This window comes from Pyrus communis, chromosome 10, assembly GCF_041283825.1.
Source record: "Pyrus communis isolate YQ-2024b chromosome 10, ASM4128382v1, whole genome shotgun sequence".
In the NCBI taxonomy this organism is placed as follows: domain Eukaryota; kingdom Viridiplantae; phylum Streptophyta; class Magnoliopsida; order Rosales; family Rosaceae; genus Pyrus; species Pyrus communis.
Genome location: NC_142574.1, coordinates 52,348 through 77,303, shown reverse-complemented (window position 1 = coordinate 77,303; position 24,956 = coordinate 52,348). Strand labels below are relative to the sequence as shown.

The following is a 24,956-nucleotide window of genomic DNA, read 5'->3' as shown; positions in this document are numbered from 1 at the left end:
TATTACTGAGTGGAACTCCAAATGATCCACTTTTTCTTGCCAAATTATATCTCTATATACTAAAACTCAGTGAAGTGGTACTGTGGATGACCAGTGGGCGAACGATTTTGCCCCTGGCTTTTTCCTCTGGTTGTTCTTCTCTTTGGTTTTTGGGGCAGTGAAATGCCACTTTTGCCCATTGCTTCCACGCCTCTGTCATGGATGGATCCTCTATTTGGACTGTGTTCTCGATTTTTCTTTTGCTTTCCGTTTCTTTCTCACATCTTTCTCACAGATCTCTCTTCTGCTGTTCTCGGGCTTACTAAATCTCACCTTCCAGGTGTGATCAATCTCGCCTTCCAGGTGCGATCAATCTCGCCCTCCAGGTGCGATCAATCTCGCCCCTCAATTCCCTACATAATCCTCTTTTTCCACGTCTCTGCGCCTATTCGCCTGAACAAAAACCCGGATCCATTGCTTCCTCTAAAATCAAACCCTAATTTTGCCCCCAAACGAATTGGAATGCAGTCAAACTCGATATCTAATTCGAGTTGCGCCGATTCTAGGGATCTAATCTGGCATTTCCAGGTGAGTTTTGCATGTTTATTAGCGTTTATGATTTGGGTTAATAAAATTCCTTCCCTGTCAACCTCTATCTGCTTATTTCAACATTTTTAGTTGAAATATTGAACTAGATAATTGGAAGATTTGGGTTTCTTTGAACTTCGTAGTCTCAATAGCGTTTTGGGTTTAAGTTTTATTAATTGGTTAGCGAAAATGGGGCACCAGTTCTTCAAAGGCTTCTTTGAAGCTGTGATGTATAGTATAGGGTAATCAGGATTTATGGGTTTCTGTGTAATCACGGTTTCTAAGTGTTGTGATACATAATTAGGGTAGTCAGTAGGTTTTATGAACTGACCTAAGAAGTAAAGCTAAATAGTTTAAGTTGTCCTGCAATTTTTGATTATGGGTTCCTTCAAATTTATTAGTATTTTGTATGAAATCTGCTCTTTTAGGCCGGAGGCCATTGTTGTTCCATGTTAAGCACCAAGGAAACGCAACTGAATTGTCTTCCAATTTAAATTTATTTATTTTATTTTCATTTTTTTGGGTTACCGATTGTGGTTTTGTTTTTGTTTTTCTTTCTGTTTAAGGTTACTATGATGTTTTTTGTAAATTTTTGTTGCTTGAACATGGTGCATGGTCTGATATGTTTAATTTTTTTTTTTTTTTTTTTTTTACATAAACTTTTGTTATTCTTTTTCGTTTAGTTCATTTGAATTTGTTTTTAAAGTCTGTTGATCAAAGAAGTGTCAAAACTGAACAGGTTTTCTGGATGTATTTTATTGGATTTCAGTAGACAAACGTATCTTTGTTGATCAATCTTATCTCTGTGTGATCATTCTCTTCGTGTTATAAATATTCAAGGCTGCAATTTTCTTTCTATCTTTATGATATTAATTTTTTTTTCTATTGATGATTGTAGGTTTTTGATAAAATTCACCTTCACAGACTGACTAAAAATATATAAAGGCTGTTGGTGATTGGTATAAAGACAAAACAAAAAAAGGTATGAATAAAATGTTTCAGATTATATGATTTGATTTGATTTTGTAATGTACAAGATTCTCTTTATATTTTTCAGATTAAATGGGTTTAGGACTGTATTGGTTAAATCTATTTAAATTTTTGAAATTTGCTATGAACAATATTTTGGTTCATTACAGGGCTTGGTGGTTCTACTTTTGATCTGCATAGGGTTGAGAAAGAGAAAAAAAAAAAAAAAAAGACAATTTTATTGGCAATCAATATAAAGACAGAATACAAAAGGTATTGTTGGATGATATCATTTGGTTTCAATTTGTGACCTATGATTTGCAATATGGATTAATAATGTCAAAAATTTTTATTCGTGCTTATTGTCTATTTTCTTCTTTTTGTATATATTTTTTTTTCCATGATTGATTTTGAATAAATTAACATTTGTTTTTTATGTAAGTGGCAATTTATAATAGATCGGTATGTCCCGTGTTTCTTTTTAGGCTTAACTTTTGTTAATCATGTAGTTGGTTTTTTTTATAATTGTCAAGACGATGATTAATTTATAAGGTGTTTATATGTGTTTGGGCCCAAAAATATTATTGTTGGGCCGAGCAGCAGGATGTGCTCGGCCCAGGGTGATGATAAATACTATGGGCCGAATAATAAATCCCGGATCAGCTGGCAGGGTCGGCCAAATCCTATCCTAAGAGGTCCGGATGAATAGAAAAGGTCGAAGAAGTCCTAGTGCGACCAGGATTCTTGACCGGCAAGGGATGGAGTCTCGAAAAGAAGGAAAATTCAGAATCCCAGTGGGAGTAGGCTGGATCGGGTTAGAGTCAAAATAGGACAAGGACTCCCAGTCCAAATCAGAATTGGTTTCAAGGAATGGGGTACTATAAATACAAGAAGTTATGCAACAGAAAATGACCTTCAAATCAGCATACAATTACCCTGTGCAAAACCTCTCAAACACCTTGAGATTTTTCCTTTTCTTTTTCCTGCCGACACACCTTCAGTTTGGATAAACAGCACTGTGGAAGCACCCGGCGAGCACCTTCAGTTTGGATAAACAGCACTGCTGCCGCAGAATCAGCCGACCAAGAAGCACCTTCAGTTTGGATAAACAGCACTGCGTCGAGGTCGACGGGTTATCTATCTAAGTCTCGGTCGAGAAAGGTTTTCGAACCTTTGTTGGCAGAGGTCACCTTGCTAGCCTTCTCGGCATAGTTAGGTGTTACGAATTACATTGCTCGGCGTACTGGTCGCCGAGTAGTTTTATGATTGGAAACTCACAAGTGAGTTTCAGGGTTCGGCATTCTGACGGCCGAACTACGTTTACCATCAAGACATACATCACGTTCGAGTACCTGTGCCCATACAGTTTGGTCTCGATTCGACGTGCTTATACTTTCACGAATATAATCACAGTGACCGAATCGGGCTTGGACGATTTGTGAACTCCGCAGAATTAGCAGCCTTGTCTTCAGGCTGTAGAACCCAGAGACCGAGAGTGTTCCTTCCTCGGTCACAATCGCAAGATAGAGAAGTCAGCGACGCGCTCAAAGCTACATCAACAAATTTTACTCCTCGGCCAAGCTCGGCCGACGAGTTGGCACGCCCCGCATTCGACCGAATGACGTAGTTAGCTTATTAGTTACTCGGCCTGCGCGCCACGTAGGTTTTGTAATTTTTAGGGTCAACATTTTGGCACGCCCAGTGGGACCTTTGTGCTAAACCTTCGGAGTTCATGACCATTGAGACACGGTCTACGAAGCAGAAAACAACCATGGGAAAGTCAACGACTGACTTGCCAGTGCAAGGCCTTGGGCAGGATTTGCACTCTACAAAAAATCCGATCATAGTGGCGCCGCCCAAGGCCACAAGTGTAACACGCCGAGAGAATGAAGTCTGTCTCGGCGGGCAACCTTACAACCCAGCAGTCCCGAATCAAACAGCTGGAATGTTCATGGAAGGGATTGTGGAAGATTGTGATGACGATGGTGGGGAAGGTTCCGATCCACCAACTAAGACATTCCTTCGGAGACGACTAGATGAACAATATCGTCAGGTCGAGCAGTCGATTGGTCAAAAGATGAATGATTTGCTAGACGCAATACGTAGTAACAGCGATACACAGACCAGAATGTTTGAACTACTGGTTAGTAAAGCCTTCGAAGATGGCCAGGTCGGCCAACCTCGGCAACTCCCGACGAATGTTCCCATACCAGCCGAGAGAGGGTCTGCTCGGCCGCAACCAGTCCCCTTAAAAAGAAGAGGACCAGGAAATAGATCCGAGGGACCAAGCTAGGGAGAAGAAGCCGCTTCCGTAAATATGACCGAAGTCCAGAGAATGATTGATTCAGCCTTGAAGAAAGGGCCGAAGTTTCCAAAGTTCATCCATCCATACCCGGCTTATGTGGAAAGGTTTGAATACCCACGAGGATTTAAAATCCCTGATTTCAGCCTCTTCGCCAGGGAATCGTCTCTATCCTCATTAGAACATGTGGCCCGGTTCACAGCGCAGTGTGGAGACGTCAACAGCGACTTCTACAAACTACGTTTGTTCAATTTTTCACTGACGGGATCAGCTTTCGCCTGGTACATTAATCTTCCACCCAATTCTGTGCAGAGTTGGGAAGAGTTAGTCGAAAAGTTCCATGAACAATTCTATCGGCCAGGGATGGAGATGTCCGTATCATCCTTGGCCAGGATGGCTCAAGCATCCGACGAATCTCCGATAGAGTACTTAACAAGGTTTAAGTCGGCCAAGAATTGGTGCCGAGTACCACTCCCCGAAGTGGAGTTCGTCAGGATCGCCCTTAACGGATTAGACATGGAGTACAAAAAGAAATTTCTGGGGGCAAATATTCGGGATATGTACGAACTTGCTCAACACGTCGAACAATATGATTATCTGCTTCGAGAAGAAAAGATATCAAAGTCACCATCCCGAGGGACGTTGTATAAGAACCCCACGGTTAGTTATGCATCGGCCGAAAGTGAAGAACCTCAGTATGTTAGTGTGGATGCGGCCGAGATAGTAATAGACAAACCCTATGTTTGCAAGGCTTTGGCGCAAGTAAATACCAAAGACACCAAAACCCGTTTGGCCGCCGAGGAAACGGGTAAGTCATCAAAAGTGTACACTTTTGATATCACCAAAGCTGATGCAATTTTCGATCAATTATTGGCAGCAAAAATCATCAAGCTTCGGCCGGGACATACTATCCCTAAGGCCGATGAATTAAAAGGAAAGATATACTGCAAGTATCATAATTCTAATAAGCATGCAACCAATAATTGTGTTGTGTTCCGGGACACAATTCAAAGTTGGATCGAAAAAGGAAAGTTGAGATTTCCGGAAAAAATGGCGGTCGATGTTAATCCTTTCCCTTCAACAACGATTGGCATGGTGGATGCTCACCTTCCCAAAAACAAAGGGAAGGCCGAATATGTCCCGGTGCAGCATATCCGTCAACGACATGGTCAAACAAGACTAAAGCTTGATATATTTTCAAATGCACCACCAATGGAACAACCGGGGCCACCCGCTGATGAGCCTATGACGAGGTCAAGTGCCGACAAAACTCATGAATCAAAGGTGTTATGTGACCATTGTAAAACACTAGTTGAACCTGGGAAGAAGACATCTTCAACACCACCAATGGCCCCTACGGCGTCATCAAAGGGATTAGGTCCACGACGTCAAGTGTTTGATCGACTCGGCCCATAAGTAAAGCCGAAAGAACAGACCTCGGCCAGGCGGCGTCTTGATTTCGACGCACCTTTCTATAATGAGGATTATTACTCGCGGAATACCAACAGTTCGGGCTCGCCAGCTGATCGCAAAACTTTCAAGCCACCCAGGACATCAGATCAACGCTGGTACAGTTATAACTCTCCAACTGGCTTGTATACGACGCTATCTAAATCTCAAAAACGTCGCCGCCAACGGATAGATTGCATGGCTCGGCGACGAGAAGCGCAAGCCAGCCCGGCCAACCAGTGGCAACCAAAAAAGGCCGTGGAAGATATTAGCGAACGGCCAACCCCGACTATCATGACCGAGTTAGCCGAAGGGAAGAAAGTAGCGGATGCTGATTTCAAAACCACCATTGAGGAGGCTGAGAAACGTATTTAGATCCTTCTCCGGCCTGGGGAAACGAGAGCTCGTCTAGAGTACTTTAGACAAGAGGCCGAAAGGGAACTTTCTCCGTTACCACCGCGCGAGCCGTTTATCAAAATACGGCGCAACTTACACCCTCCATTCCTCGGTGAATCCATGGAATACATGCGAGAATTTCATAAGAAATACTCCGCAAATGACTTGTACGGACTCCCCAAGGCATGTCAGGAAGCCCTCGACTTAGCGCTAACTTGTCCTGATGCTGAGCAAATTATCCAGAAAACTTCTGATCCAGCCATTAAAGCTAGGTTTCAACATATACGGGAGGCTCGGGTCCTTGGTTTTGAGGTCGATCCTTATACAGATATCGACGCCGCCGATTTACCCTTTTCGCTCGAAGACCTTCAGCATTTACGCTATCATTTCGAAGTCTTCTCGGCTGTATCACTCTTCGGCCTCACGGCCGACGAGGAAAAACGGATAGCACGTTTGGATACATATCTAGACACGAGGAACGCCCGTATTGCATATGAAAAACGAGCCCGTGTAACAAAGGACCAACATAAATCTTCGGCAGTCTGCATCGTCGAAGGAAATGGCTCACCCGCACTAGATTTGGTTCCCACGTCTCAGATACCGGCTCTTACCGAGGAACTCAAAAGTTTGATCGAGGATTTTCCGACGACTGCTACAGGGGATAGTTCTCCAGAAGACGACGACCATGACCCAATGGGCCCCTCGGTCCTCGAACATATGGAGATCAGTATGGTCCACGTTCTACCAGCTGAATTCCAACCGAGTACCCACCAGTCAAGTTTCTTGGACGGGGACGTAGTTGCCGAGGAAGCAACACAAGTAGACTTCGTCGCGAACAACGACGACAGAGAAAACCAAAGCGGGGATAACCTTAAGGCAGCTTTGGCCGAGCTATTTCCCCGCTTCCCCTCGGTTAATCTCCAACACCTGAAGCCGTTGTACGTCACGGCTCACATCGAAGGTTTTCCCATTTCTAAAGTATTTGTCGACTGTGGAGCCACAGTCAACATTATGCCAATATCCGTCATGAAGGCTTTACGCCGTTCTGATAATGAACTCATTCCGTCAGGGATCACTATGAGCAACTTTGTTGGTGACAAATCTCAGACCAAAGGGGTGCTCCTGTTGGAAGTTAGCATTGTCGGTCGTCAACACATGACGACGTTTTTTATCATTGATTCCAAGACCGATTATAATGCATTACTTGGCTGCGACTGGATCCACAAAACCAGTTACATTCCTTCATCATTATACCAAGTCCTCATCTTTTGGGATGGTAAATCGGTCGTAGTTCACCCAGCCGATAACCAACCATTTGAAACCAACATGATTCAGGCTCGCTATTATGATGATCACGTAGGCTACATCACCCTCCAAGGCCTCAACAAGGATGGGCGGCCGACGAGAATTTCAGTACAAAAAGTGATTGGGGTCGGCGCCGAGACTGTCCAACAGGATTCGGCGAGACTTGGCTTGGCGAACTTGGTCATCAATGCCGATGATTGAGCACACCACGCAAGAACGGCGTCAGGCCGCAGTTTCATCTACAATGGAACGTCTGCTGGCCCATTGGTACGCCATTACCAAGCAACCACATTCTGGCGTCAATTTAATCGAATTTCTGGCCGAAGCAGATAACGGCCCCGTTCTATCTTTCGATAAAGTTCAGGCTGCGCCGGCCGAACTCGAAGACCATCGACCTCAAGTCAAGGACCCGTTAGAGGAAGTTAACGTAGGCACGGCCGAGGATCCTCGAACATTGTTTATTAGTGCGTTACTCCCACCGTCCATGAAGGTCGAACTCCGTAAGCTACTCCACGAATTTAAAGATTGCTTTGCGTGGAGCTATCATGAAATGCCAGGCCTCGACCGAAACCTTGTAGAGCATGAGCTACGCATCAAGGAGGGGTGTAAGCCTTTTCGACAGCCTCCTCGCCGATTTTCGAACGAAGTACAACTCGGCATTAAGGAAGAATTAGTTCGGCTTCTAAAAGCCGGGTTTATTAGGACCGCTCGGTATGTCGAATGGTTGGCCAATATCGTCCCCGTGTTAAAGAAAAACGGTGCCCTTCGCATTTGCATCGATTTCCGTAATCTAAATCTGGCTACTCCCAAGGACGAATATACGATGCCGATCTCAGATTTATTAATTGATGCCGCAGCTAATCATGAACTGCTATCTTTTATGGACGGTCATGCGGGTTACAACCAGATTTTCATCGTGAAGCTGACGTCCACAAGACGGCTTTCCGCTGCCCGGGGGCACTTGGTACTTACGAATGGGTAGTCATGCCTTTCGGCCTCAAGAATGCCGGCGCCACATACCAACGAGCCATGAATATGATCTTCCACGACTTAATCGGTACAATCGTCGAAGTTTATATCGATGATGTGGTCGTAAAATCCAAACGTCGTCAAACACACCTGGACGACCTGAGGCAAGCGTTCATTCGCATGCGAAAAAACAACCTCAAGATGAACCCGGCCAAGTGTGCTTTCGATGTTTCGGCCGGTAATTTCCTAGGATTTTTGGTGCACCATCGCGGCATCGAGGTCGATGAAAATAAAGCCCGCACCATCATTAGCGCCCCACCTCCGACGACAAAGAAACAGCTCCAGTCATTTCTCGGGCAGATAAATTTCCTCCGACGTTTCATCGCCAATTCGGCCGGTAAAATGAAAGCATTCTCTACGCTTCTTAAACTAAAGGAGAATGACCGATTTGAATGGCGCGAAGAGCATCAAACCGCGTTTACACAAATCAAGGTGGCCCTTTCCACTCCGCCCGTGCTCGTTCCACCTTGTCGCAACAAACCCCTTAAATTATACATTTCGGCAGCCGCCGAATCCATTGGTTACCTCCTCGCGCAAGATAATAATGTCGGGCGAGAACAAGCTATCTTTTACCTTAGCCGAAACCTGAATTTCCCAGAGATTAATTATGCACCTGTCGAAAAACTTTGCTTAGCGTTGTTTTTTGCCGCATCCAAGCTTCGGCATTACATGCTCCCAACAGTTACGCAGGTCATCGCCCAAACAGACGTAATTCGTTACATGCTGACTCGGCCCATTGTCAAAGGCCGAATCGGGAAATGGACGCTCGCCTTATCCGAGTTCAGCCTCCAGTATGTACCCCAAAAGGCCGTCAAGGGGCAAGCCCTCGCCGACTTCCTGGCACAACACCCTTCCCCTTATGGTTTTGAAGGAGACGACGTTGACATCGGTTTCGTTACCACCCGCGATACCCATTGGACTATGCATTTTGATGGTTCCAGTACTTCGACCTCAGCGGGTATCGGTATCGCAATTCAGTCGCCTGACCACTGCCGATGGTATTTTTCTCTCAAGTTAGATTTCAGCTGTACCAATAATCAGGCCGAATATGAAGCCCTCATTATCGGCCTCCATGTTTTACATGATCTGCGGGCCCCTCGCGTTCTCGTCCTTGGTGATTCCGAACTTGTAATTAACCAACTGAACGGCGTGTTTCGTTGCATGAGTTGTACTTTAGCTCCCTATCACATGGTCGCTACCTACCTGGCCGAGTCGTTCGAACGGATCACCTTTGAACACATCTCACGTATCCACAATACCGACGCCGACGAACTCGCCCAGATCGCCTCCGGAGCACAACTCATGGGGGGCAAACTAGGTCGAATTATGGGAATTGCGACCACGGGTCAACGCTCGTACCCCGCCTTGATCAATCAGCAAACTCTCCAACGCGCGCACGTAATACGTACAAGGGTAATGTCGCTCCCATCCCTACTAGAACGAGGAGATCCCATAGAAGTATGCGCCGTCGAAGTAGAACCAGATGATTGGAGAAAGACGATGTTACGGTACCTCGATAACCCCAATGGGAAACACGACCGAAGAACGAAGGTGCTCGCCACGAATTACGTGTCGTATCAAAATGAATTATATCGCAAGGGCGAGGATGGTTTACTACTATTGTGCCTCGGCCCACACGAGGCTGCCCAAGCAATGGCCGAGGTACATGAAGGAATTTGCGGGGCACACCAGTCTGGACGAAAGATGCGCTGGTTGCTCCAACGACACGGTTATTTTTGGCCCAATATATTAAAGGATTGCATCGAATATGCACGGAGATGTGTATCGTGCCAAATTCATGGACCCGTGCAGAGAGCCCCGGCCGAATTACTACACTCGGTTACTAAACCATGGCCGTTCAGGGGTTGGGCAATGGATGTAATTGGCAAAATCACGCCATCATCGGGGGCAGCGAAACACGCGTGGATAATTGTAGCAACTGACTATTTCACTAAGTGGGTCGAGGCAAGGTCATACGCCGAATTAACCGCTAAAGAGGTATGCTACTTCGTAGAGGAGAATATTGTGACCAGATTCGGCGTGCCAGAAACGATCATACCTGATAATGGCACTATATTTACGGCTGATAGGTTTAAGGAATACGCGGCAAGGTTGAATATCTGACTCGAGCAATCTACGCCGTACTACCCACAGGCAAACGGGCAGGCCGAGGCAAGCAATAAAGTGTTGATCGGCATCCTTGAAAAAATGGTAAAAGAGAAACCTGGTTTGTGGCATTTGAAGTTAAATGAAGCGTTATGGGCATACCGAACTTCACCCCGATCGGCCACTGGAACCACGCCGTACGCGTTAACTTATGGACACGATGCTATGTTACCGGTCGAGTTGAGTATAAGTTCGTTGCGAGTAATCGAGCAGAGTGATTTGTGCAGTATTGAATACAGTCAAGCGATGCGACAAGAGTTAGAAGATTTAGAAGAAAGTTGAATCGACGCGGGTAACTTATTGATTGCACAAAAGAAAATTGCCGAGCGAGCGTATAACCAGCGTGTAAGACAAAAAACGTTCGGCGAAGGAGAATTGGTTTGGCAAACTGTGTTGCCTGTTGGAATTAAAGACCCCAGGTTTGGTAAGTAGTCGCCAAATTGGGAAGGGCCTTTCATCGTTCACAAAGTCCTCGGCAAGGGAGCATATCATCTAAGAGATCGGACGGGTTCAGTTCACAAATTGCCGATTAATGGAAAGTTTTTAAAGAAGTACTATCCAATTACATGGGAAATGCAAGAGTAAGACCATTGTGTTGATAGCAAAATGACCATTGGATTAATAGCAAAACGACCATTGTATTAACATCGAAAGAATCATTACAAGAACAAAATACAAATACAATGGTAGATTTCTAGGGGGTCGAGGGGAGAAAAGTCTCAAGGGCAGCTTTCAGCTCCAGCCACTTCACTTCGCCCAGGATTATCTCAGCCTGCCTGGTTTTCTTGTTAAACTGCAACTGCTGGACATGCCGTGCACCGGCAGCGAAGGCCGTCAGCCGAGCCTTGTTAGCCTCGAAGTCCTTCTCAAGCTCGGCAGCGGCGGCAGACCTGTGCCGTTGAAGGTCAGAAATTTGATGCTGGAGGTCAAAAATCTGGCGATCAAACTCAGTCAACTTCGCCTTCTTAGCTTTGATTGCCTCCATCTCAGCTCGGCCGGCCTCTTGCGCGACTTTGGCAGCCTTCAAGTCATCCTTGGCTTGAAGGGCTCGCTCAAAGATGTAGAAATGTTGCCGAGTCCGCTCCAGGAGGTCGGTGAGGAAAGAGATATTCTCCGTGCTCAGGTGACCACCGCTGGCAAGGTCATTGAGACACTCTCCAACAGAGTCAAGGCCCTTGCATCGGAGAGCTTGGGAGGCATTAAGAGACAGGACTTCGTGCAGCTTCACGAAGACTTCGGCCTCGGGCACGGCGCCCGCTGGTTCGGCGGGAGCAGCAGAAGAGCCGGCCTCACCGGTCGTGCTCTGAAGAAGAGCGTCGAGCTCCACTTCCCACGATGGCTGCACATAAAAAAAAAAAAGAACTTTGTGAAGGAAAGTAGACATCGTGATATAGTGCATAAAGAAAAAGGGAATTGTTTTAGACCTGCCGAGAGGAGACTTCGGCCATGCCCTCTGGGTCATTGCTCGAACCCAGGGAACTTAATGGCCGAGCCCAGTGCCTTAGACCGCTACGCAATTCACGCGGCCGATGAAGGTCATCTACATTTGATGGCCACGACGGCGGCCAGGAAATATAGACAACGCCCCTCGGCGCATAAAATTGCCGGTGAAATGAATGTTCGGGCACCTGACATTTAATAGTTTTAAAAAACATGTGTCACGAAAAAATCAATACAAAAGAAACGAGACTTGCAAAGGCCAAAGAGACTTCCTGTGGAGGAATGGGAGGATCTTCATCCTGCGGATGGATCGGCGTTTCGACTGTGGCCTCAGGATCGGCCATCGGTCTCTTGCCACGATCCGCCGCAGGAGAGCGCGGTCGAGCGGTCGCCTCGACTACTGGAGGAGGATGGACGGGAGGAGAGTTGACTGGTCGACGGCGGCGTTGCAGCGGGACTTCGTCACTCTCGCTCTCGACATCCTGAAAAAAAAGAGAAAACAGTTAGCATTACGACCAGAAATCTAAAGAAACAAGTAGAAGCAGAATTATACCTCCAAAACGACCGTTGGAGTCGAGGGTGCCTCGGCAGGCGCAGCCGACTTCCCCATTTCAGGTGCCACGACCGGCTCCGAAGCTGGAGCGGGTGCGACGATTGGATCGGCCGGGGAGACGGCTGGAGGATTCGAGGTTGGAGATGCCGCGGCAGCCGGCACAGATGGAGAGCCAGCAGGAGCAGGCGTCCCAGTAGTGTCACTGGGGACGACATGAATTTCCCGGTCGTCCTTCTTCGCCAATTTCTTGACGCGTTTAGAAGAGCGAGGGGCCTCCTCCGCAAGCTCGGCCTCTCGGTGGGGGCGCTTGGAAGGGATCGTCCGCTCGGTGACAAGGGTTTTTTTCTTGGGCACCAGCTTCTTCGCCTTTGCCACCGCAGCGACCACTTTGATCGTCCTCGACCCACGACCCCCTGAAGAGCAAAGTAATTAATAACAGAGATAAGAAATAAAACAAAAAGAGGAAAGAAGCGGAAATACTACCTTGGGCCGACTCCTTAGGTTGAGTTGAGGATGTTGATCTGGGACGGTCGCCGAAGATCTTCCTCACCAGATCTTCGGCCGGGGCGCCGAAGAAGTCACCGGTATATTCCTCCCACCAGTCCCCGAAGGTGTCGGTTCCCAAAGATTCAGGAACCGTCGGCCGAAGCCGAAATTTCCTGCACTTCTCTTGGAACTCCTGGTCCGACGTCTTGCATTCCCTTTCAGAGGAACCAGTAAGACGTCCCCGACTCAGGAGAGACCGAGAGGCAAGCAGGGGGACTGGGCAGCCTTGAAGATAGCCGAGCTGCCGGGTGAGGAAATGGGGGTGATAAACCTCCCAGCTGGCTCGGCGGGCATCGCAACCGAGAGGAAGGTCGCGAGCCAGGACAAACGACTCCCAGCGCTGACGGATGACCGCATCCTCAGACTCGGCCCATGCTGCCGTGGGGAGCCTAAGCGAGGATGGGTACTCCTGGCGCCGGCACACCAGGAACTCGTCATCCGAGAGGACGTCGAGGCTGAGGAAGTGTTTGAAAACCTCGTCGGCTCGGTGAGGTGGCGCTGGTCGAGAGGCCAGTTGAAGGCCGAGGGCGGCCGTTCGCTGGAAGGCAGGAACCTCCGGTCGAAGGGTGGAGAAGTAAACCTGCAACCAGAGTTGGAACACCCAGAGGGGTCCGTTCTGGTGCAGGTCAATCTTGCCAATGGTCGCCTCGGCCAGGCAACGGTAGAGGTTGGCGAGTATGGCTGGACTGAGCGCCAGCGAGCGACCATTAGCCAGTGCCTGGGCCACCGGCATGTTCTCCACCAGGCATTTATTTGACCTGGTACAACAGATGAATTTGTTGTACCAGTAGAAGAGGAATGCCTCGTGCTCTCCCTTCCTAAGGCCTTCTTCGCCTCGGCCGGCGAAGTGAAGGATACGAGTGTTGTAGTTGAAGAAGTTCTTGTGGAGCTTCTGAACTTCTTCCCTTGAGGGCTCCCGATCGCCTCGGTTTAGCGTTTCGACGGCCCTTTCGTCGAATAATGCCTTCAGGTCGAGAGGAGAAGGGTATCCGGAAAGGGCGGCGTCAATGGGAAGGCCGGTCGGGGAAGTCCCAAGGATGGCCGATACGTCGAGGACTGTGGGGCCGAAAGGGCCGAAAGGCAGGACCATGGTGTTGGTGGCCGAACACCATAAACTCAGGGCCGCCATGAGCAGCTCCTTATCCATGGCAATCTCCATGGTTGACAGAATAATGGCATCATAGATGCCGAGAGCCTTCCACTCCTTGGAAAAGAATGTGCTCATTCGGTCGACCCAGGCAGCCCAAGCCGTGGTGGTCGAGGGCCAGGCTCCCTGAGGCCGCGCCAAAGTCCACTTCGACCAGTCGAACCCCTGCAGCAGGGGTGTTAAACACTGCTCCTTGAGCAGGTTAGTTACAGACGACGGCACTGCGTCTCTGAAGAGGGGACCAAGAATCTGGTGGGTGGTGGCCATGTCATTTTCAAATCGCAGCGTTTTGACGGCGCTCCAATCGATGAAATCTTTGCATTTGTTAACTTCATCAGAGAGTTTTGATATGAAGGAGGCCATTAGTAGAGATGATAGGAGATAATTTGGAAGAACTGGAGAAAATGTTGCAGAAGGAAGAACTAGAAGGTTTGGTTTGAACGAACAAGGATGGTAAATTTGAGATTTTGGGAGTTCTGAAAGCGTAAGAGGCGAATGGCAGAAATGTGGGTATTTATAGGCTTTTCAGAATGAAGATCAAACGCCTGGAATTCAAAAAGCACTGGTTCAAATTGGGGGGAAATTTAACCGGGAAACCTGCTCAATCATTTCGGATATTTTGGGAACCTGCAAAGATGGTTTCGAGGAGTCGAAAATCCAGGACGCACGATTGCGTGCGGTGCCAGTTTTAAGGCATTAATGAGGATAAGACGTTCCAGTTAGTGCACGGTTTCGAGGCCCACGATTGAAAGTTTTAAGGACGGCGGAGAATCGACACGTGGCCACGCGTTAGGGGTAACGAGGAAAGTGCAATCATGTCTCATAAATGCACAGGAATAACGGTCATTAAGGAAGTAAAGTCCAAAAAAGCAATAAACGTTTTCGCTTCCTCAAGGTCGAGGCCCGACCAAGAGTTAACGGTCGGCGACCTCAGAAGCGAGGGGGCAATGTTTGGGCCCAAAAATATTATTGTTGGGCCGAGCAGCAGGATGTGCTCGGCCCAGGGTGATGATAAATACTATGGGCCGAATAATAAATCCCGGATCAGCTGGCAGGGTCGGCCAAATCCTATCCTAAGAGGTCCGGATGAATAGAAAAGGTCGAGGAAGTCCTAGTGCGACCAGGATTCTTGACCGGCAAGGGATGGAGTCTCGAAAAGAAGGAAAATTCAGAATCCTAGTGGGAGTAGGCTGGATCGGGTTAGAGTCGAAATAGGACAAGGACTCCCAGTCCAAATCAGAATTGGTTTCAAGGAATGCGGTACTATAAATACAAGAAGTTATGCAACAGAAAAGGACCTTCAAATCAGCATACAATTGCCCTGCGCAAAACCTCTCAAACACCTTGAGATTTTTCCTTTTCTTTTTCCTGCCGACACACCTTCAGTTTGGATAAACAGCACTGTGGAAGCACCCAGCGAGCACCTTCAGTTTGGATAAACAGCACTGCTGCCGCAGAATCAGCCGACCAAGAAGCACCTTCAGTTTGGATAAACAGCACTGCGTCGAGGTCGACAGGTTATCTATCTAAGTCTCGGTCGAGAAAGGTTTTCGAACCTTTGTTGGCAGAGGTCACCTTGCTAGCCTTCTCGGCATAGTTAGGTGTTACGAATTACATTGCTCGGCGTACTGGTCGCCGAGTAGTTTTATGATTGGATACTCACAAGTGAGTTTCAGGGTTCGGCATTCCGACGGCCGAACTACGTTTACCATCAAGACATACATCACGTTCGAGTACCTGTGCCCATACAGTTTGGTCTCGATTCGACGTGCTTATACTCTCACGAATATAATCACAGTGACCGAATCGGGCTCGGACGATTTGTGAACTCCGCAAAATTAGCAGCCTTGTCTTCAGGCTGTAGAACCCAGAGACCGAGAGTGTTCCTTCCTCGGTCGCAATCGCAAGATAGAGAAGTCAACGACGCGCTCAAAGCTACATCAACAAATTTTACTCCTCGACCAAGCTCGGCCGACGAGTTGGCACGCCCCGCATTCGACCGAAGGACGTAGTTAGCTTATTAGTTACTCGGCCTGCGCGCCACGTAGGTTTTGTAATTTTTAGGGTCAACAATATGTGTAGGCAACTGGATTAGTGTTTTGATGAGAGTTTTAATTTTTAACGGTGTGTTAAATTATGTATGTAGAAAGTTATCGTTTAATTCTTATAACTATGAGAGAAGAGACATTTGCTCTAATGGAATTGATCATAAAACGTTATGGGTAAAAGTGGATGTGGTGAAAACATCTGATTTTCAATAAAATTTCCCAACTATGTTCTGTGTTAGTCTTTTTTTCTGTCTTTCTCTCTCTTTATATATAAATATATATTTAAGTATTGATAAATACATGCACACACACACATTCTAAGGTTAAAACTTGACTTCTTATAAAAGATACGGTTTCCTCCTGAAAGTTATGGGGAAGAGAAAGCAAAGTAAAAGAAATAATTATAATCTAGTCTTGGTTATCAATTGGGTGAATGTAGGCTTCTCTGTCTCTGTAAATTTGTATTGGTTTTCTATTTTAGGTTGATTTAATTAATGGGGTCTGTTTTTGTTTCAGATTAATTTGGTTGCTGCTAAAGTAATCAAACATTGAAAGCTTGGAACCAGTGATCTTTCAAAGAGGTTGGTTGTTTTGATTTTTTTCTTTTTAGTTGTATGAATGTGGTAATATGGTTGTTTGTCTACATTTATAATTGCAATGTTTTGTTCTGTTTCTTATAGTTTAACTGTTTTGTTCACTGTTTGTTTTTTTCTTATTGTTTTTCTTTTCAAATATGTTTTGCAATCCGGTGGTTCATAATCAGTTGTGATTATTAATTTTTCATTATGGCTGAAAAAATTATAAATGATGGGAGAACAGATGGTATAAAACGAAAGCAAAATATTGATGACATGGATTGTAATGCGATTTTAGATTTTGACAGTCGGTCCAAAAAAATGTGTAGAATGAATTGTGTACAAGACTTTGAAAATGTTGTTCCGTATGCGGTTAACGCGACTCTTTCGCAAAATTTGTTGGTTGAGAATCGTTGTTCATCTAGCAAGGCACCTGTTAACAGTGATGAAATGTTGAATCCTCTCTTGCTTAAAAAACAAGTGTACACACGTGATCAAAAAGGCAAAAACATTGTTAATTTGTCAGATAACATTGAAAACAGAGCATCGTGTGCTCAAGATCGTGTTCTCATAAGTAAGGGTCAAGCATTTTTCCAAAAAAATAGGATTGGTGCGTTTCAAATTCAGTTATTTCATGTTTATGTTTAGGGTTTGTTTGATCACGTGTTGTTGCTAATCTTTTCCTTTTGTTTTTATTTATTTTTCTTCTTTTTTTTCTTTTTTTTTTTGTTTTGTTTTGTTTTTGTTTTTGTTTTTGTGTAGGTGTTGTGAAAGATTATGTGGACTTGGGTGATCAGTGTACATTGAGGTGCATATTTTTGGTTGAAAGAATCTTTCAAACAAAGTTGGAAAAAAATTCAACATGTTTTCACTCTTTGTTGTCAAGAAGGAAAAATTAAATTTGAACCTCCAAAACCAACGCCAACTTTTTTAGATTGCTTGCTTGAGCCAAATGGAGGTAAAGCAAGTTTATCTTTTCGAGAAAATTTTAGAGCTTACAACTCTATGTTTTCATTTACTTCTATCGGAGCAAAAGTTGATAACTCAATTAATGATGGATCAAGTCCTTACATTTTTAAAATTAGTGGTCAAGTTTGTCATTTAATGGGATCTCTTTTACCTATTGGCAATGAGTCTCCAAAATTTGCTCAATTATATGTTTATGATACATATAATGAAGTTCAAAATCGTCTCAAAGCTTTTAATTCTGATGGAAAAAATGGAAGGCTTGATGAAAGAATTGTTCAAGAGTTGATTAAAATGTTTGATGAATTGAATGAGGTAGTCAAACTTTTTCGAACAGCAAGAGATAAATTTGAAACAAATGGTCTTATGAATTTAAGAATGACTTTATTAGGTAGGCAACCAAATGATGGGAAACAATATGATGAACCAACAAGTGATGAGATAGGTGGTTTAATAGTTGGTGATATAGGTTTGTTTGACTCTAATAGAGACATCATTATAGAATGTAAAAGCGAGGGATTAAAGCGTGTTATAAAATTGAATCCAAAATTTATGGCCAATCAATACCCTACTCTTTTTTCGTATGGTGAAGACGGGTATAGGCCGGATTTAAAGTGGAATCAAAATTATAAAGGGCCAAAAACAAAAAGACAAAGGGTGCTTATGAGAGCTTATATAGCTTATCAAATTCAGGAAAGAGAACCATGTTTAACTACGCTGTTAAAAGGAGGTAAATTTTTTCAACAATATTTGGTTGATTTGTATGCAACAGTTGAGGAGGACAGGTTTGATTACATTAGACAAAATCAAAAAAAATTGAGGAGTGAAATTTACAAGGGGATTTATGATGCAATATCAAGAGGTGATAATGATGCAAACAATTTAGGACAAAAAATTGTGTTGCATGCTTCGTATACAGGAAGTCCTAGATATATGATCAATAATTATCAAGATGCTATGGCTATTTGTAGAGAGTATGGTCATCCTGATTTGTTTATAACATTTACCTATAATGTAAAGTGGCTAGAAATTATAAGAGAGTTTGAAAAAAAATCGGGTTACAAACCTGAAGATAGACCTGATATAATTTCTAGAATATTTAAAATGAAGCTTGCTGATCTGCTTGATTTTATCACATCTGGATAGCCTTTTGGAGAGGTTGATGCAAGTAAGTTCTACAAGTTTTTTTTATTTTTATTATCTGTCTTTTTTTCCTTTTTTTTTCCCCTCTATAGTGAATCTAACTTTTTCCTTTTTTTTGGTTTTTTTTTTAATTTTTTTTCTATTTGTTGTTTTTACAAATAGATGTTTGTACAATTGAATTTCAAAAAAGAGGTTTGCCTCATTCTCATATGTTAATATGGTTGAGACCAAAATTTAAATGCTACACAGCATCAGATATAGATTCTATCATTTCAGCTGAGTTACCAGACATTTGTGAACCCTCGACTTTATGAAATTGTCAATCAATTTATGATTCATGGTCCATGTGGTTATATCAATCGGAATTCTTCTTGCATATGAGAAAATAAATGCACCAAAAATTTTCCCAAAGCGTATAAAAATGAGACGGTTTTTGACTTGAGTGGCTTTCCTGTTTATAGGCGTCGTGACGATGAGACAAAATTTGTAGTAAAAAATGGAATTAAAGTTGATAATAGTTTTGTTGTTCCTTATAATTCTGAATTACTTTTGAGATATAATGCTCATATAAATGTTGAATTTTGTTGTCAATCAACACTTATAAAATATTTGTTCAAATATGTAAATAAAGGTTCAGATAGAGCACGGTTGGTTCTTCAGCAAAATCCAAATGATGAAATATTAACATATCTAAACTGTAGATATATATCACCTTATGAAGCTGATTGGAGATTGTTTCAGTATTCTATACATCATAGGGAACCTTCTGTGGAACGATTACCTGTGCATTTACCATTAGAACAAAATATTGTTTTTAATGGTGACCAATCACTGCAATCAATTATTAATCAAAATGCTTCTGACCATACAATGTTGACAAGTTGGTTTGAAACTAACAAAATTTATGTTGAAGCACGTTCATTTACTAATGCACAGATTCCATCAAAGTTTGTATATGATCCACGGAAAAAAATTTGGAAGCCCAGGAAACATAAAGGTTTTATAGGCAGAATAGCGTATGTACATTCTGCATCAGGTGAGTTATATTATTTAAGAATGCTTTTAAATTTAAAAAAAGGTGCATTCAGCTTTGATGATATAAAAACTATTAATAATGTTGTGCATATTTCATATCAAGTTGCATGCCAATCATTGGGATTGTTAGGAGATGATAAAGAATGGATTAAAGCTTTATTAGATGTTGTGAATACAGCATCATCTGCTCAATTAAGACAATTGTTTGTTACAATTATTTTATTTTGTGATTTTGCAAATCCTCAAATTCTTTATGAAAATTATTGGCAAAATATTTTTGATGACATATTATACAATTTGCGAAAAACTTTTGCAATTCCAGATATGGTTGTACCACAAGATGAATTAAAAAATTGTGTGCTATTTGAATTAGAATTGCTTTCAATAATGCATCAACTTCTTTAGAAAAATATTATTTACCAATGCCTGATGCAAATAAAATGTTAGAAATAAAAAATAAACTTTTAAGAGAAGAGTTAAATTATGATTGTGAAGAATTGTTAAAAAAACATAATATTTTGAAATTACAACTCAATCAAGATGAAAAACGTATCTATGATTGTGTTATAGAAACTGTGAATAAAAAAGAAAAAGGTTTATTTTTTGTCTATGGTCATGGAGGCACTGGAAAAACTTTTTTATGGGACACTATCATATGTAGACTCAGATTTGAAGGAAAAATTGTTTTAGCAGTTGCATCATCAGGAATAGCATCGTTATTGTTACCAGGTGGTTGAACAACTCATTTTAGATTTAAAATACCTTTATTTATTACTGATTCTTCAATTTGTGCAATAAAAAGGAAAACACATCTTGCTACATTAATTGAGAAGACAGATTTAATTATATGGGATGAAGCGCCTATGAATCATAAACATTGCTTTAAAGCATTGGATAAATCACTTTCTGATATTTTATCATATTTACATAGTTCAGAGAATAAGATTCCCTTTGGTGGTAAACCTATCGTTATTGTTACCAGGTGGTCGAACAACTCATTTTAGATTTAAAATACCTTTATTTATTACTGACTCTTCAATTTGTGCAATAAAAAGGAAAACACATCTTGCTACATTAATTGAGAAGACAGATTTAATTATATGGGATGAAGCGCCTATGAATCATAAACATTGTTTTAAAGCATTGGATAAATCACTTTATGATATTTTATCATATTTACATAGTTCAGAGAATAAGATTCCCTTTGGTGGTAAACCTATTTTATTAGGTGGTGATTTTCGACAAATATTACCTGTTATACCTGGAGGAACCAAAGAAGATATAATAAATGCTTCTTTAAATACTTCTTATTTATGGTCCCATTTTAAAAAATTTTAGTTGAAAGAAAACGTGAGATTATCAAGAAGTGGAATTAGCGTTGAAGAAAAACAGAACATTAGTGATTTTGCATATTGGATTTTACAAATAGGTGATGGAAAAATTAGTGATATAACAGATGAAAATAATTTGAATGATAAAGACACATCTTTGATTAAAATACCTACATATTTAATAGTTCATTCTTCTGCAAATCCAATTTCTTCCATTTTTTTGGTGACTTATCCCAATTTTGAAACTTCTTTTACCAATTTTGATTATTTAAGAGAACGCGCTATTATAACACCTCGAAACACAACTATTACAGATATAAACAATTATATAATTGAATTGTTACCTGGAGAACAGCATGTGTTTCTAAGCTATGATTCGTTGTGTTCTTCCAATGGGAATGTTGAAAATTTAGAAGCATCATATCGTGTTGAATTTTTGAATAAATTAGACTTCAATGGTCTACCTGCACATAACTTGACTTTAAAAATAGGAATGCCAATTATGCTATTACGAAATCTGAATCAAACTTTCGGTTTATGTAATGGAACTAGATTAGTTATTACTCAATTATTTAATAAAATTATTGAGGCTAAAATACTTACCGGAAACAATGTTGGTTACAAAGTTTTCATACCAAGGATCACTCTTGCAGCAACTGAGAATAAGTGGCCTTTTGTTTTTAAAAGGCGTCAATTCCCAATTAGACCATGTTTTGCGATGACTATCAACAAAAGTCAAGGACAATCTTTGAGACAAGTAGGATTATATCTTCCTGAACCAGTTTTTACCCATGGTCAGCTATACGTTGCATTATCTAGAGTAACATCAAAAGAAGGTCTCAAAATTTTGATATCTCATGGAGAAAATGAAGTTAAAAATTATACTGCAAATATAGTCTTTAAAGATGTCCTTCAAAATTTACAGTCAAATTGTTAATTGTTATGCTTACCTACGTTTTGTCTATACACAATGAGTTATATGAGCAGGCCAAAGATAATGTACAAAACAAACATTAAACTTAGGTATGTTTTAATACAGCTATTTTTTTTTTAACTTTGCCCACATTATAGATTCTATTTATTCCAACTTTATAATGTGTTAGAGTGTTTCATATCTGCATAGAAACACTGTTTAAATTTTCTTCCATTTTGTCTCCACATTGATTTACTCTTTTTGGATTTTTCCCGTTGTCATAAAGCATTTTTGTATTTCTTATTCAATTATTCAATAAATTTCTTTATTAATGATATTATGCAACGAAAACATTATGTTTTTAAATTATTGAATTCTTGCTTCAACAATACATCTACATTGTCGACATTTGGTATACTTTCTCTTTGATTATGTAACCGTCTGGATTTAAATTTATAAAATATGTGTATAAAAATACTATATTTACTTAAAAACATGTTAATGCTAATCTCTTTTTTTCCTCCAAATTAGGTAGTCAGCCTGTTGAATCTCGCTCACTTGCAGAGTTGATCACCTACTTTGTTTCATATGGAGGTACATTCCCATAACAATCAATAGTTTATTTAAAAAATTATAATTTATTGCTTTTTCCATATATGTTTGCCGTTTAAATTAAGTTTTTGCTAACCCTTCTCTTCCAAGGAACTGGTTATTACTGATATATATCTGCAATGTCTGCTTTTCACCTGGTCTCAATACATGATTAACTACTTCCTTACTCATAAATGGATTTAGTTGGACATCCAAAGGTATTATCAAAGATGTTGTAACCAAAATTGTTAATTCTATCTATTCAACATTCTTATTATTGGTTAGATAGGTTAAACAATTGTACAATTCATATTATCTTCTTCTGCTCAATCAAATGATATCGGCGAAATATATCTATCATTAAAACATCTAAATTCATACTTTTGGATGTTCATCTTAAATCCTTAAAACGAATAACTAGGTAGTTTACCATCTATTTACAACAGGTGAAAAGAAGAAACTGTTTGTTTATATATTAGTAACAATCAGTTCATCTGATGAGAAAACATGGACATGATGGTGATGCCGCAAAAAATCAAAGCACAAACAACTCACTGATTCATATCTTTGTATACCACAGAGACACTAAATAAGGCATATCTGATCCATCTCTGAACATCATTTGTTACTATTTTTACAATTAAAAAAAAAACATGATTCACTTGGATCCGTTTCTACAACATGTTTCACATTTTCAGTTCATTGTAAATAATGCTACTTACTTTGGTTACTTTTCTGTTACATTTATATCCCTCAACATTTTTTTCTGCGTTGAAACACCTTTAAACCAATGTTGAACAACGATGGCTCCTCTAAAACCCAACTCCTTATGTTGTCTGATCAAGATTTTGCCCTAATTTCCCGTTGATAATTTTCTTTTTTTGGTTATTTCCCATTTTTAACCGATTGGTCTTTCTACGAACTTGCTGTGTACAAATTTTTTTTTTCCTTATCTACACACTATGAATTTCTCTCATTTAATTACAGTATCATGTGATTACAACTTTTCCTGTAGTTTTTAAAATCTCTGACAGTAAATTTATGTCACTATTGACATTCTACATCTCTCTCACTTCCAAAAATTACGAGGTATGTTACTATTCCTCATTATATGCATATTTGTGATGTCGATAATTTTAACAAACATCCATTATGTCACCTTTATCCAGCTAAAAAACCTGGAGTTATATAAAAACACAAAACTACACTATAACAAATGAACATACTTTAACCAGCTCATTTCCACGTTCATTCGTTTAATTAAAATGTTGTTTCATAACAAGTTTGACCCCAATTTTTTCGTTGCGTTATTACAATGTAATTCTTGCTTGCACAAACTACAAGGTATGCTCCAACCTATTCTTTAACCAACATTATAGAATCCATGTTCTGTTGAAAATTTTGAATATTCTGTGATGGAAAAGGTTATAATAAATTGCAAGGTAGAAATTCTTTTTTGAGTTCTTCAGCTGATTTGGGGCATGTTTCTTTGCGAGCTTAATTTCATCTGGAAACAAATAGTGTTTAGAATCACCAAGTCATACAAAAAGTATTTTAAATTGTTTTTTAACCAATCTGTTGCCAACGTTTCCAACGGGTTTCTTATTTTATTTTCCATTATTTTGCAAGAAACCAAAGCCTTTCCATGATCAAGAGTTAATGTGTGCTTAAGAATTAATCTGTTTTGTTTGGTCATTATGTTATAATACTATATGTGGTTGCAAGTTTGAAAAATGTAGGGAGACAGATCAGTTATGAACAAATTAGCATGGTTCATCCTAATGCTATATAAGTTAAGTTCCTGATTTCTTTCCTCATTTCTTCATTAGTGATTTGTGTTTTCAGTGACTTTCCATTCTTGGGTAATAAGTTTTTGTCAAGAGTTAATGTGTTCAATTCTTTCTTCTTTTTTTTTTAAAAAAATATTTATGTTCTGTCTAGTTCTGTGTCATGTGATTGGAGTGTCATGTGATTAGAGGTTCCAAAAGAGAAACATTACTTCTTTTATTTGGTCAGACGAGGGGTGAGGAAGTTCTGTTCAATTTTGGTTTTTCCGATGGCTTAGGAAGAAATTATGTCACTATTAATATTGCAGGTGTCCAGCTTGCAAAAATTACAAGTTATGCTACAATCTATACTTCTTAGGTAGATTTGATTCAAATTGATATATTTCAGTGAGAAAGAAAAATTATCTTTTCTTTTAGTTAAGAACTCTTAGAACTTCAAATTTGTAAAAGATGTGAATATTAGAACAATGGCAATAGAACCACTTTTATCTTTTCTTTCAGTTAAGAACACTTAGGATTTCAAATTTGTAAAACATGTGAATATTAGAACAATGGCAATACAACTGCCAATCCATATGATTGTAAACAGATTTCAACTTATATCTAAACAGTATGACATCATATGTATTTAAAACTTTTCACATGTTTTATATAATTTTAAAACCTGCAGCAACACGCGAGCACCGTTGCTAGTATAT

At 41.3% G+C, this 24,956-nt stretch overlaps 1 protein-coding gene across 10 annotated transcripts; it reads left to right on the top strand.

The window, feature by feature from the left end:
- The first annotated feature begins 208 nt into the window (after positions 1-208).
- On the top strand, positions 209-24,956 carry LOC137727242 (uncharacterized). Of its 10 annotated transcripts, none has more exons than XR_015952079.1 (6): positions 209-319; positions 366-567; positions 1,466-1,549; positions 1,707-1,809; positions 16,434-16,498; positions 22,412-24,956. XR_015952079.1 is itself a non-coding variant. In XM_088677448.1 (2 exons), the coding sequence occupies exon 1, from the start codon at positions 17,498-17,500 to the stop codon at positions 18,602-18,604; it is 1,107 nt and encodes a 368-aa protein (XP_088533574.1). In that variant the 5' UTR covers positions 17,295-17,497; the 3' UTR covers positions 18,605-18,626; positions 22,412-24,956. The 10 variants fall into 10 exon arrangements, 1 of the variants encoding a protein (XP_088533574.1); XR_015952078.1 differs by lacking the exon at positions 22,412-24,956 and adding an exon at positions 19,538-20,574; XR_011067771.2 differs by lacking the exon at positions 22,412-24,956 and adding an exon at positions 17,255-17,288.